At 46.8% G+C, this 15,627-nt stretch overlaps 1 protein-coding gene across 4 annotated transcripts in view; it reads right to left on the bottom strand.

Moving 5' to 3' along the window:
• The window catches only part of atg7 (ATG7 autophagy related 7 homolog (S. cerevisiae)), a 126,893-nt gene that overhangs the window by 36,331 nt on the left and 74,935 nt on the right, over positions 1 to 15,627 (bottom strand). For all 4 annotated transcript variants that reach the window (XM_041891857.2, XM_041891858.2, XM_041891859.2 and 1 more), the window contains one exon: positions 4,852 to 4,974. In XM_041891857.2, coding sequence (XP_041747791.2) covers positions 4,852 to 4,974 — 123 coding nt within the window. The remainder of the gene's footprint in view (positions 1 to 4,851; positions 4,975 to 15,627) is intronic.

Raw genomic sequence — 15,627 nt, 5'->3', positions numbered from 1 at the left:
ACTGGCTGGATGTTCTGTTAATATGTACTGTTGTGTTACTGGCCGGATGTTCTGTTAATATGTACTGTTGTGTTACTGGCTGGATGTTCTGTCAATATGTACTGTTGTGTTACTGGCTGGATGTTCTGTCAATATGTACTGTTGTGTTACTGGCCGGATGTTCTGTTAATATGTACTGTTGTGTTACTGGCTGGATGTTCTGTTAATATGTACTGTTGTGTTACTGGCTGTTGTGTTACTGGCTGGATGTCAATTCAACACTGTATGAAAGATGTACATTTTCTGAGATAAAGTATATTTTGAACATCCTTGTTTCTTCAAAACTTTAAACCTCACCCCAGAGAGGAAAACAATACCACTACTAGTATTACTAACACTACACTACTAGTATTACTAACACTACAATACCACTACTAGTATTACCAAAACTACACTACCACTACTAGTATTACTAACACTACACTACCACTACTAGTATTACCAACACTACAATACCACTACTAGTATTACCAACACTACACTACCACTACTAGTATTACCAACACTACACTACCACTACTAGTATTACTAACACTACAATACCACTACTAGTATTACTAACACTACACTACCACTACTAGTATTACTAACACTACACTACCACTACTAGTATTACTAACACTACAATAACACTACTAGTATTACTAACACTACACTACCACTACTAGTATTACTAACACTACAATACCACTACTAGTATTACTAACACTACCACTACTAGTATTACTAACACTACAATACCACTACTAGTATTACTAACACTACACTACTAGTATAACTAACACTACAATAACACTACTAGTATTACTAACACTACACTACCACTACTAGTATTACTACCACTACACTACCACTACTAGTATTACTAACACTACACTACCACTACTAGTATTACTAACACTACACTACCACTACTAGTATTACTAACACTACACTACCACTACTAGTATTACTAACACTACAATACCACTACTAGTATTACTAACACTACACTACTAGTATAACTAACACTACAATAACACTACTAGTATTACTAACACTACACTACCACTACTAGTATTACTACCACTACACTACCACTACTAGTATTACTAACACTACACTACCACTACTAGTATTACTAACACTACAATACCACTACTAGTATTACTAACACTACACTACTATTATAACTAACACTACAATAACACTACTAGTATTACTAACACTACACTACCACTACTAGTATTACTACCACTACACTACCACTACTAGTATTACTAACACTACAATAACACTACTAGTATAACTAACATTACTATTACTACAATAACATAGGGTAATTCACCTATTACAAACAGCCTATATGAATTTAGCCGTACACACAGCTGTCTTACCAAAATAATGCTAACTAAATGCTGAAAGTAGTAGCCTAGTTACTCCAGCCCATAATGCAGGTCAGTAGTCGACGTCCATCCATGTCTGAGGATGTCAGGAGAATAGGTGGAAACTGCCACTTGGGGCAACAGTGAGCGCTGTTCCCTTTGCTAGGGTGTTCTGGACGGGGATGGCGGCTGGGCGTACCTCTGATTCCAAAGGTTGCAAGTTCTAATCCAGTGATAGAAAGTCGTTTTTGATATTTTTGTTTTAAGCCCTATCCTAAACCTTAACCATTCGGAGTTAATGCCTGAACTTAACCCTAACCTTTTGAAATGTAGAGTTAATACCTAAACTTAACCTTAAACACTTTGAAATCTGACGTTTGGAACAACTTCTAAATGTTATGTTTGAGAAACATGTATGAACGTCTAATTCTGAAGTGAGACAGAGCTAGTTGAGTTATTCATGCATGCAAACGAAAATACTGAATAGTAGTTTGGCTTAGGCGATGGCCACGGAGGAATGCCACGACAATGGGCCTCAGGATCTCGTCACGGTATTTTTGTGCATTCAAATTGCCATAGATCAAATGAAATTGTGTTCGTTGTCCGTAGCTTATACCTGCCCATACCATAACCCCACCGCCACCATGGGGCACTCTGTTCACAACGTTGACATCAGCAAACCGCTCACCCACACGATGCCATACACGGTGTCTGCCATCTGCCCGGTACAGCTGAAACCGGGATTCATCCGTGAAGAGCACACGTCTCCAGCATGCCAGTAGCCATCGAAGGTGAGCATTTGCCCACTGAAGTCGGTTACGACGCCGAACTGCAGTCAGGTCAAGACCCAGGTGAGGACGACGAGCACGCAGATGAGCTTCCCTGAGACGGTTTCTGACAGTTTGTGCAAACCCACAGTTTCATCAGCTGTCCGGGTGGCTGGTCTCAGACGATCCCGCTAGTGAAGAAGCCGGATGTGGAGGTCCTGGGCTGGCGTTGTAAAACGGCTAACTGTGGTTATCTCCACCCTGCTACCACGAAAATACATTCACCTTGCCAACATACAGAGGGTGAATGCAAGCATTTCCCGGGACTGTGCCTCAAAACCTGATGTCTACCTGGCCCACTACTCCACCCTGGACTTGAACAGCCTTTACGACAAGGTCAACCTCTACAAGGCAGCAATCCCAACTTTTGCCAGGACCCTGAAGGAAGTCCCCCTCAACCACAGCACCTCACAAAGGAGCAACAGAGCAACGGACACCCCTCCCAGACCTGCAAGACATTTACATTTAAGTCATTTAGCAGACGCTCTTATCCAGAGCGACTTACAGTTAGTGAGTGCATACATAATTTTTTTTTTTTCATACTGGCCCTCCGTGGGAATCGAACCCACAACCCTGGCGTTGCAAACGCCATGCTCTACCAACTGAGCTACATCCCTGCCGGCCATTCCCTCCTGGCATCTTCCCCAATATTTGGAACCAAGGACTGATCACCCAAATCCACAAAAGTGGACACATTTCTTTCCACAGGGCCGTGGGGTGAGACAGGGATGCAGCTTACGCCCCACCCTCTTCAACATATATATCAACGAATTGGCGAGGACTCTAGAACAGTCTGCAGCACCCGGCCTCACACTACTAAAATCTGAAGTCAAATGTCTACTGATGATCTGGTGCTTCTGTCACCAACCAAGGAGGGCCTACAGCAGAACCTAGATCTTCTGCACAGATTCTGTCAGACCTGGGCCCTGACAGTAAATCTCAGTAAGACAAAAATAATGGTGTTCCAAAAAAGGTCCAGTTGCCAGGACCACAAATACAAATTCCATCTAGACACCGTTGCCCTAGAGCACACAAAAAACTATACCTCGGCCTAAACATCAGCGCCACAGGTAACTTCCAAAAAGTTGTGAACGATCTGAGAGACAAGGCAAGAAGGGCCTTCTATGCCATCAAAAGGAACATAAAATTTGACGTACCAATTAGGATCTGGCAAAAAAATACTTGAATCAGTTATAGAACCCATTGCCCTTTATGGTTGTGAGGTCAGTGGTCCGCTCACCAACCAAGAATTCACTAAATGGGACAAACACCAAACTGAGACTCTGCATGCAGATTTCAGCAAAAATATCCTCAGTAAAACACCAAACAATGCATGCAGAGCAGAATTAGGCCGATACCCACTAATTATCAAAGACTAGAAAAGAGCTGTTAAATTCTACAACCACCTAAAAGGAAGCGATTCCCAAACCTTCCATAACAAAGCCATCACCTACAGAGAGATGATCCTGGAGAAGAGTCCCCTAAGTAAGCTTGTCCTGGGGCTCTGTTCACAAACACAAACAGACCCCACAGAGCCCCAGGACAGCAACACAATTATATCCAACCAAATCATGAGAAAACAAAAAGATAATTACTTGACACATTGGAAAGAATTTACAAAAAAACAGAGCAAAGTAGAATGCTATTTGGCCCTTAACAGAGAGTACACAGTGGCAGAATACCTGACCACTGTGATTGACCCAAAATTCAGGAAAGCTTTGACTATGTACAGACTCCGTGAGCATAGCCTTGCTATTGAGAAAGGCCGCCGTAGGCAGACCTGGCTCTCAAGAGAAGACAGGCTATGTGCACACTGCCCACAAAATGAGGTGGAAACTGAGCTGCACTTCCTAACCTCCTGCCAAATGTATGACCATATTAGAGACACATATTTCCCTCAGATTACAGAGATCCACAAAGATTTAGAAAACAAACCCAATTTTGATAAACTCCCATATCTATTGGGTGAAATACCACAGTGATCCATCACAGCAGCAAGATTTGTGACCTGTTGCCACAAGAAAAGGGCAACCAGTGAAGAACAAACACCATTGTAAATACAACCCATATTTATGTTTATTTATTTTCCCATTTGTACTTTAACTATTTGTACATTGTTACAACACTGCATATAGACATAATATGACATTTGAAATGTCTTTATTCTTTTGGAACTTCTGAGTGTAATGTTTACTGTTAATATTTATTGTTTATTTCACTTTTGTTTATTATCTACTTCACTTGCTTTGGCAATGTTAACACACGTTTCCCATGCTAATAAAGACCCTTAAATTGAAATTGAGAGAGACAGAGACAGAGAGAGAGAGAGAGAGAGAGAGAGAGAGAGAGAGAGGGGGAGAGAGACAGAGAGACAGAGAGAGAGAGAGAGAGAGAGAGGGGGGAGAGAGACACAGAGAGAGAGAGAGAGAGAGAGAGAGAGAGAGAGAGAGAGAGAGAGAAGAGAGACCGAGAGAGAGAGAGGGGGGAGAGTTGTAGAAACCATCAAAGATACCAAAGAGCTGGTGTAATATGGTGCGTACAATGTGGGACTGGGACGTGGGACTGGGACGTGTGTGTGTGTTTTAGTGTGTGTATGTGCATGCGGTGCGGTGTGTGTGTACCTCTGCGTTCTGTGTCTCCTGGTGAAGCTGCGTCAGACCAGTCAGGTCCTCCAGGAAGGAGTGGGAGGAGTTAAACACCTTGGACAGGAAGTTGAAACCATCCTTCTCATAGCTGTCAAGGACCTAGGATGTAAACAAAAAAAAACATGGTCAACAACAACAACTATGATCAAACCCCCTAATCAACAAAAACAACATAATCAACACCACCACCATGATAGGGAGGTGCCAGAGAGCCAGGGAGGGGGACAAGGGTCTGGGTTCTGGGGACAAGGGAAAGGGAGATATCTAGTCAGTTGACCAACAATGTGTTCAACTGAAATGTGTCTTCTGCATTTAACCCAACCCCTCTGAATCAGAGAAGTGCCGGGGGCTGCCTTTATCGACATCCACGTCATCGGCGCCCGGGGAGCAGTTGTTGTTGGGGGTTAACTGCCTTGCTCAGGGGCAGAACGACACATTTGAGCCTTGTCGGCTCGGGGATTCAATCCAGCAACCTTTTGGTGACTGGCCCAACGCTCCTACCCGTCAGGCTACTTGCCAATTACTGCCGCTAGGGTCTGGGGGACAAGGCTAGGGTCTGGGGGACAAGGCTAGGGTCTGGGGGACAAGGCTAGGGTCTGGGGGACAAGGCTAGGGTCTGGGGGACAAGGCTAGGGTCTGGGGGACAAGGCTAGGCTAGGGTCTGGGGGACAAGGCTAGGCTAGGGTCTGGGGGACAAGGCTAGGGTCTGGGGGACAAGGCTAGGGTCTGGGGGACAAGGCTAGGGTCTGGGGGACAAGGCTAGGGTCTGGGGGACAAGGCTAGGGTCTGGGGGGACAAGGCTAGGGTCTGGGGGACAAGGCTAGGGTCTGGGGGACAAGGCTAGGGTCTGGGGGACAAGGCTAGGGTCTGGGGGACAAGGCTAGGGTCTGGGGGACAAGGCTAGGGTCTGGGGGACAAGGCTAGGGTCTGGGGGACAAGGCTAGGGTCTGGGGGACAAGGCTAGGGTCTGGGGGACAAGGCTAGGGTCTGGGGGACAAGGCTAGGGTCTGGGGGACAAGGCTAGGGTCTGGGGGACAAGGCTAGGGTCTGGGGGACAAGGCTAGGGTCTGGGGGACAAGGCTAGGGTCTGGGGGACAAGGCTATGCTAGGGTCTGGGGGACAAGGCTAGGGTCTGGGGGACAAGGCTAGGGTCTGGGGGACAAGGCTAGGGTCTGGGGGACAAGGCTAGGGTCTGGGGGACAAGGCTAGGGTCTGGGGGACAAGGCTAGGGTCTGGGGACAAGGCTAGGGTCTGGGGGACAAGGCTATGCTAGGGTCTGGGGGACAAGGCTAGGGTCTGGGGGACAAGGCTAGGGTCTGGGGGACAAGGCTAGGGTCTGGGGGACAAGGCTAGGGTCTGGGGGACAAGGCTAGGGTCTGGGGGACAAGGCTATGCTAGGGTCTGGGGGACAAGGCTAGGGTCTGGGGGACAAGGCTAGGGTCTGGGGGACAAGGCTAGGGTCTGGGGGACAAGGCTCGGGTCTGGGGGGACAAGGCTAGGGTTTGGGTTTTGGGGTCTGGTTCCACTATAGCAGACAGATAGTGGTGCTGTGACCCCCCTAATGTTCCATGTCCCCACCACCCCTCTCCTCCTCTCTCCAGGTCCATCCTGGTCTTTCAGGCAATTCACCATCTCCCTAATGGATAAAGTTCCACGCTAACTCAGGCTCCGAGATGAAATGGGAGTGTCTGGCGTCGGCTTTAAGAGCGCAGACAGTCTAAAACACTGTGGGGAAGGACTTACTACACAACAGCGAGAGCGCGTCAGAACTTTTGATAACTAGTACAGTCTCCCATAGCAACCCAGAAACAGGAGCGACGGAGAGTTTACAAGATTTCTCCTGATGTTTTCCAGACCTGCTTTTACTCTAGCAGCCATGTGACTCTGTGTGTGTGTGTGTGTAGTGTGTGTGTGTGTGTGTGTGTGTGTGTAGTGTGTGTGTGTGTGTGTGTGTGTGTGTGTGTGTGTGTGTGTGTAGTGTGTGTGTGTGTGTGTGTGTGTAGTGTGTGTGTGTGTGTGTGTGTGTGTGTGTGTAGTGTGTGTGTGTGTGTGTGTGTGTAGTGTGTGTGTGTGTGTGTGTGTGTAGTGTGTGTGTGTGTGTGTGTGTGTAGTGTGTGTGTGTGTGTGTGTGTGTGTGTAGTGTGTGTGTGTGTGTGTGTGTGTGTGTGTGTGTGTGTGTGTGTGTGTGTGTGTGTGTGTGTGTGTGTGTGTGTGTGTGTGTGTGTGTGTGTGTGTGTAGTGTGTGTAACATCTGGTTTGAATAAAGCTCTCTCAAGTCAGATGTGGTTCTGCCCACCACTTCTCGTAACTTCCCTTCTATAACTCTTTTACTCTCACAGATAAAACTACTTTTTTTTTTTTTACTCTTTAGAGAACTCTTTCACTCTCACAAAATCTTTAGCCGCACTCATTGCTATTCTTGGACGCCACGATCTGCTTGGATGTTCATTTAGCTTTTAAAACAGTCTGTAGAACAACTGTCTTCATGTTGTCAATTAACCTGACTTTATGGAGGTTAAGAAGACAGTGAGAGAGAGAGAGGGGGGCGGGAGGGAATGAGATTGAGAAAGAGAGATTCGCACATCATTACAACACTGTATATAGCCATAATATGACATCTGAAAAGTCTTTATTCTTTTGGAACTTTTGTGAGTGTAATGTTTACTGTTAAATTGTTATTGTTTATTTCACTTTTGTTTATTATACATTTCACTTACTTTGGTAATGTTTGTTTGATATTTGTTTGTTTGTTTGGCAATGATATGTTTCCCAAGCCAATAAAGCTATTGAATTGAGAGCGAGACCGAGAGAGACGTTATTTCTGATTAAATCTATTTTATATAACAGACCTGGTCAAGATGGCAGCAATCAACAGCATGTCCAACCTGTGGCCTGGTCACTATAGCAACAGTCAACTGCATGTCCAACCTGTGGTCTGGTCACTATAGCAACAGTCAACAGCATGTCCAACCTGTGGTCTGGTCACTATAGCAACAGTCAACAGCATGTCCAACCTGTGGTCTGGTCACTATACCAACAGTCAACAGCATGTCCAACCTGTGGTCTGGTCACTATAGCAACAGTCAACAGCATGTCCAACCTGTGGTCTGGTCACTATAACAACAGTCAACAGCATGTCCAACCTGTGGTCTGGTCACTATACCAACAGTCAACAGCATGTCCAACCTGTGGTCTGGTCACTATAGCAACAGTCAACAGCATGTCCAACCTGTGGTCTGGTCACTATAGCAACAGTCAACAGCATGTCCAACCTGTGGTCTGGTCACTATAACAACAGTCAACAGCATGTCCAACCTGTGGTCTGGTCACTATAACAACAGTCAACAGCATGTCCAACCTGTGGTCTGGTCACTATAACAACAGTCAACAGCATGTCCAACCTGTGGTCTGGTCACTATACCAACAGTCAACAGCATGTCCAACCTGTGGTCTGGTCACTATAACAACAGTCAACAGCATGTCCAACCTGTGGTCTGGTCACTATAACAACAGTCAACAGCATGTCCAACCTGTGGTCTGGTCACTATACCAACAGTCAACAGCATGTCCAACCTGTGGCCTGGTCACTATAACAACAGTCAACAGCATGTCCAACCTGTGGTCTGGTCACTATAACAACAGTCAACAGCATGTCCAACCTGTGGTCTGGTCACTATAACAACAGTCAACAGCATGTCCAACCTGTGGTCTGGTCACTATAGCAACAGTCAACAGCATGTCCAACCTGTGGCCTGGTCACTATAACAACAGTCAACAGCATGTCCAACCTGTGGTCTGGTCACTATACCAACAGTCAACAGCATGTCCAACCTGTGGTCTGGTCACTATAGCAACAGTCAACAGCATGTCCAACCTGTGGCCTGGTCACTATACCAACAGTCAACAGCATGTCCAACCTGTGGTCTGGTCACTATAACAACAGTCAACAGCATGTCCAACCTGTGGTCTGGTCACTATAACAACAGTCAACAGCATGTCCAACCTGTGGTCTGGTCACTATAGCAACAGTCAACAGCATGTCCAACCTGTGGTCTGGTCACTATAGCAACAGTCAACAGCATGTCCAACCTGTGGCCTGGTCACTATACCAACAGTCAACAGCATGTCCAACCTGTGGTCTGGTCACTATAACAACAGTCAACAGCATGTCCAACCTGTGGTCTGGTCACTATAACAACAGTCAACAGCATGTCCAACCTGTGGTCTGGTCACTATAGCAACAGTCAACAGCATGTCCAACCTGTGGTCTGGTCACTATACCAACAGTCAACAGCATGTCCAACCTGTGGTCTGGTCACTATAACAACAGTCAACAGCATGTCCAACCTGTGGTCTGGTCACTATAACAAAAGTCAACAGCATGTCCAACCTGTGGTCTGGTCACTATACCAACAGTCAACAGCATGTCCAACCTGTGGTCTGGTCACTATAACAACAGTCAACAGCATGTCCAACCTGTGGTCTGGTCACTATAACAACAGTCAACAGCATGTCCAACCTGTGGTCTGGTCACTATACCAACAGTCAACAGCATGTCCAACCTGTGGTCTGGTCACTATAACAACAGTCAACAGCATGTCCAACCTGTGGTCTGGTCACTATACCAACAGTCAACAGCATGTCCAACCTGTGGTCTGGTCACTATAACAACAGTCAACAGCATGTCCAACCTGTGGTCTGGTCACTATAACAACAGTCAACAGCATGTCCAACCTGTGGCCTGGTCACTATAACAACAGTCAACAGCATGTCCAACCTGTGGTCTGGTCACTATACCAACAGTCAACAGCATGTCCAACCTGTGGTCTGGTCACTATAGCAACAGTCAACAGTATGTCCAACCTGTGGTCTGGTCACTATAACAACAGTCAACAGCATGTCCAACCTGTGGTCTGGTCACTATACCAACAGTCAACAGCATGTCCAACCTGTGGCCTGGTCACTATACCAACAGTCAACAGCATGTCCAACCTGTGGTCTGGTCACTATAACAACAGTCAACAGCATGTCCAACCTGTGGTCTGGTCACTATAGCAACAGTCAACAGCATGTCCAACCTGTGGTCTGGTCACTATAACAACAGTCAACAGCATGTCCAACCTGTGGTCTGGTCACTATAACAACAGTCAACAGCATGTCCAACCTGTGGTCTGGTCACTATAACAACAGTCAACAGCATGTCCAACCTGTGGTCTGGTCACTATAGCAACAGTCAACAGCATGTCCAACCTGTGGCCTGGTCACTATAGCAACAGTCAACAGCATGTCCAACCTGTGGCCTGGTCACTATAACAACAGCATGTCCAACCTGTGGTCTGGTCACTATAACAACAGTCAACAGCATGTCCAACCTGTGGTCTGGTCACTATAACAACAGTCAACAGCATGTCCAACCTGTGGTCTGGTCACTATACCAACAGTCAACAGCATGTCCAACCTGTGGTCTGGTCACTATAACAACAGTCAACAGCATGTCCAACCTGTGGTCTGGTCACTATACCAACAGTCAACAGCATGTCCAACCTGTGGTCTGGTCACTATAACAACAGTCAACAGCATGTCCAACCTGTGGTCTGGTCACTATACCAACAGTCAACAGCATGTCCAACCTGTGGTCTGGTCACTATAACAGTCAACAGCATGTCCAACCTGTGGTCTGGTCACTATAGCAACAGTCAACAGCATGTCCAACCTGTGGTCTGGTCACTATAACAACAGTCAACAGCATGTCCAACCTGTGGTCTGGTCACTATACCAACAGTCAACAGCATGTCCAACCTGTGGTCTGGTCACTATAACAACAGTCAACAGCATGTCCAACCTGTGGTCTGGTCACTATAACAACAGTCAACAGCATGTCCAACCTGTGGTCTGGTCACTATAACAACAGTCAACAGCATGTCCAACCTGTGGTCTGGTCACTATACCAACAGTCAACAGCATGTCCAACCTGTGGTCTGGTCACTATAACAACAGTCAACAGCATGTCCAACCTGTGGTCTGGTCACTATAACAACAGTCAACAGCATGTCCAACCTGTGGTCTGGTCACTATACCAACAGTCAACAGCATGTCCAACCTGTGGTCTGGTCACTATAACAACAGTCAACAGCATGTCCAACCTGTGGTCTGGTCACTATAACAACAGTCAACAGCATGTCCAACCTGTGGTCTGGTCACTATACCAACAGTCAACAGCATGTCCAACCTGTGGTCTGGTCACTATAGCAACAGTCAACAGCATGTCCAACCTGTGGTCTGGTCACTATACCAACAGTCAACAGCATGTCCAACCTGTGGTCTGGTCACTATAACAACAGTCAACAGCATGTCCAACCTGTGGTCTGGTCACTATAGCAACAGTCAACAGCATGTCCAACCTGTGGTCTGGTCACTATACCAACAGTCAACAGCATGTCCAACCTGTGGCCTGGTCACTATAACAACAGTCAACAGCATGTCCAACCTGTGGTCTGGTCACTATAACAACAGTCAACAGCATGTCCAACCTGTGGTCTGGTCACTATAGCAACAGTCAACAGCATGTCCAACCTGTGGTCTGGTCACTATAGCAACAGTCAACAGCATGTCCAACCTGTGGTCTGGTCACTATACCAACAGTCAACAGCATGTCCAACCTGTGGTCTGGTCACTATAACAACAGTCAACAGCATGTCCAACCTGTGGTCTGGTCACTATAACAACAGTCAACAGCATGTCCAACCTGTGGTCTGGTCACTATAGCAACAGTCAACAGCATGTCCAACCTGTGGTCTGGTCACTATACCAACAGTCAACAGCATGTCCAACCTGTGGTCTGGTCACTATAACAACAGTCAACAGCATGTCCAACCTGTGGTCTGGTCACTATAACAACAGTCAACAGCATGTCCAACCTGTGGTCTGGTCACTATACCAACAGTCAACAGCATGTCCAACCTGTGGTCTGGTCACTATAACAACAGTCAACAGCATGTCCAACCTGTGGTCTGGTCACTATAACAACAGTCAACAGCATGTCCAACCTGTGGTCTGGTCACTATAACAACAGTCAACAGCATGTCCAACCTGTGGTCTGGTCACTATAACAACAGTCAACAGCATGTCCAACCTGTGGTCTGGTCACTATACCAACAGTCAACAGCATGTCCAACCTGTGGTCTGGTCACTATAACAACAGTCAACAGCATGTCCAACCTGTGGTCTGGTCACTATAACAACAGTCAACAGCATGTCCAACCTGTGGTCTGGTCACTATACCAACAGTCAACAGCATGTCCAACCTGTGGCCTGGTCACTATAACAACAGTCAACAGCATGTCCAAACTGTGGTCTGGTCACTATAACAACAGTCAACAGCATGTCCAACCTGTGGTCTGGTCACTATAACAACAGTCAACAGCATGTCCAACCTGTGGTCTGGTCACTATAACAACAGTCAACAGCATGTCCAACCTGTGGTCTGGTCACTATAACAACAGTCAACAGCATGTCCAACCTGTGGTCTGGTCACTATACCAACAGTCAACAGCATGTCCAACCTGTGGTCTGGTCACTATAGCAACAGTCAACAGCATGTCCAACCTGTGGTCTGGTCACTATAACAACAGTCAACAGCATGTCCAACCTGTGGTCTGGTCACTATAACAACAGTCAACAGCATGTCCAACCTGTGGTCTGGTCACTATAACAACAGTCAACAGCATGTCCAACCTGTGGTCTGGTCACTATAACAACAGTCAACAGCATGTCCAACCTGTGGTCTGGTCACTATAGCAACAGTCAACAGCATGTCCAACCTGTGGCCTGGTCACTATACCAACAGTCAACAGCATGTCCAACCTGTGGTCTGGTCACTATACCAACAGTCAACAGCATGTCCAACCTGTGGTCTGGTCACTATAACAACAGTCAACAGCATGTCCAACCTGTGGTCTGGTCACTATAACAACAGTCAACAGCATGTCCAACCTGTGGTCTGGTCACTATAGCAACAGTCAACAGCATGTCCAACCTGTGGTCTGGTCACTATAGCAACAGTCAACAGCATGTCCAACCTGTGGTCTGGTCACTATAACAACAGTCAACAGCATGTCCAACCTGTGGTCTGGTCACTATAACAACAGTCAACAGCATGTCCAACCTGTGGTCTGGTCACTATAACAACAGTCAACAGCATGTCCAACCTGTGGTCTGGTCACTATACCAACAGTCAACAGCATGTCCAACCTGTGGTCTGGTCACTATAACAACAGTCAACAGCATGTCCAACCTGTGGTCTGGTCACTATACCAACAGTCAACAGCATGTCCAACCTGTGGTCTGGTCACTATAACAACAGTCAACAGCATGTCCAACCTGTGGTCTGGTCACTATACCAACAGTCAACAGCATGTCCAACCTGTGGTCTGGTCACTATACAACAGTCAACAGCATGTCCAACCTGTGGTCTGGTCACTATAGCAACAGTCAACAGCATGTCCAACCTGTGGTCTGGTCACTATAACAACAGTCAACAGCATGTCCAACCTGTGGTCTGGTCACTATACCAACAGTCAACAGCATGTCCAACCTGTGGTCTGGTCACTATAACAACAGTCAACAGCATGTCCAACCTGTGGTCTGGTCACTATAACAACAGTCAACAGCATGTCCAACCTGTGGTCTGGTCACTATACCAACAGTCAACAGCATGTCCAACCTGTGGTCTGGTCACTATAGCAACAGTCAACAGCATGTCCAACCTGTGGTCTGGTCACTATAACAACAGTCAACAGCATGTCCAACCTGTGGTCTGGTCACTATAACAACAGTCAACAGCATGTCCAACCTGTGGTCTGGTCACTATAACAACAGTCAACAGCATGTCCAACCTGTGGTCTGGTCACTATAACAACAGTCAACAGCATGTCCAACCTGTGGTCTGGTCACTATAGCAACAGTCAACAGCATGTCCAACCTGTGGTCTGGTCACTATAGCAAACAACAGCATGTCCAACCTGTGGCCTGGTCACTATAACAACAGCATGTCCAACCTGTGGTCTGGTCACTATAACAACAGTCAACAGCATGTCCAAACTGTGGTCTGGTCACTATACCAACAGTCAACAGCATGTCCAACCTGTGGTCTGGTCACTATAGCAACAGTCAACAGCATGTCCAACCTGTGGTCTGGTCACTATAACAACAGTCAACAGCATGTCCAACCTGTGGTCTGGTCACTATACCAACAGTCAACAGCATGTCCAACCTGTGGCCTGGTCACTATACCAACAGTCAACAGCATGTCCAACCTGTGGTCTGGTCACTATAACAACAGTCAACAGCATGTCCAACCTGTGGTCTGGTCACTATAACAACAGTCAACAGCATGTCCAACCTGTGGTCTGGTCACTATAGCAACAGTCAACAGCATGTCCAACCTGTGGTCTGGTCACTATAACAACAGTCAACAGCATGTCCAACCTGTGGCCTGGTCACTATAGCAACAGTCAACAGCATGTCCAACCTGTGGCCTGGTCACTATAACAACAGCATGTCCAACCTGTGGTCTGGTCACTATAACAACAGTCAACAGCATGTCCAACCTGTGGTCTGGTCACTATAACAACAGTCAACAGCATGTCCAACCTGTGGTCTGGTCACTATACCAACAGTCAACAGCATGTCCAACCTGTGGTCTGGTCACTATAACAACAGTCAACAGCATGTCCAACCTGTGGTCTGGTCACTATACCAACAGTCAACAGCATGTCCAACCTGTGGTCTGGTCACTATAACAACAGTCAACAGCATGTCCAACCTGTGGTCTGGTCACTATACCAACAGTCAACAGCATGTCCAACCTGTGGTCTGGTCACTATAGCAACAGTCAACAGCATGTCCAACCTGTGGTCTGGTCACTATAGCAACAGTGCAACAGCATGTCCAACCTGTGGTCTGGTCACTATAACAACAGTCAACAGCATGTCCAACCTGTGGTCTGGTCACTATACCAACAGTCAACAGCATGTCCAACCTGTGGCCTGGTCACTATAACAACAGTCAACAGCATGTCCAACCTGTGGTCTGGTCACTATAGCAACAGTCAACAGCATGTCCAACCTGTGGTCTGGTCACTATAGCAACAGTCAACAGCATGTCCAACCTGTGGTCTGGTCACTATAGCAACAGTCAACAGCATGTCCAACCTGTGGTCTGGTCACTATAACAACAGTCAACAGCATGTCCAACCTGTGGTCTGGTCACTATAACAACAGTCAACAGCATGTCCAACCTGTGGTCTGGTCACTATAACAACAGTCAACAGCATGTCCAACCTGTGGTCTGGTCACTATACCAACAGTCAACAGCATGTCCAACCTGTGGTCTGGTCACTATAGCAACAGTCAACAGCATGTCCAACCTGTGGTCTGGTCACTATAAAAGCAACAGCATGTCCAACCTGTGGTCTGGTCACTATAAAAAGTCAACAGCATGTCCAACCTGTGGTCTGGTCACTATAGCAACAGTCAACAGCATGTCCAACCTGTGGTCTGGTCACTATAACAACAGTCAACAGCATGTCCAACCTGTGGCCTGGTCACTATACCAACAGTCAACAGCATGTCCAACCTGTGGTCTGGTCACTATAACAACAGTCAACAGCATGTCCAACCTGTGGTCTGGTCACTATAACAACAGTCAACAGCATGTCCAACCTGTGGTCTGGTCACTATACCAACAGTCAAC

This window comes from Coregonus clupeaformis, chromosome 12 (genome assembly GCF_020615455.1).
Source record: "Coregonus clupeaformis isolate EN_2021a chromosome 12, ASM2061545v1, whole genome shotgun sequence".
In the NCBI taxonomy this organism is placed as follows: Eukaryota; Metazoa; Chordata; class Actinopteri; order Salmoniformes; family Salmonidae; genus Coregonus; species Coregonus clupeaformis.
Note: the sequence above shows the minus strand (reverse complement) of the source record. Positions and strands in the feature narration are given on the sequence as shown.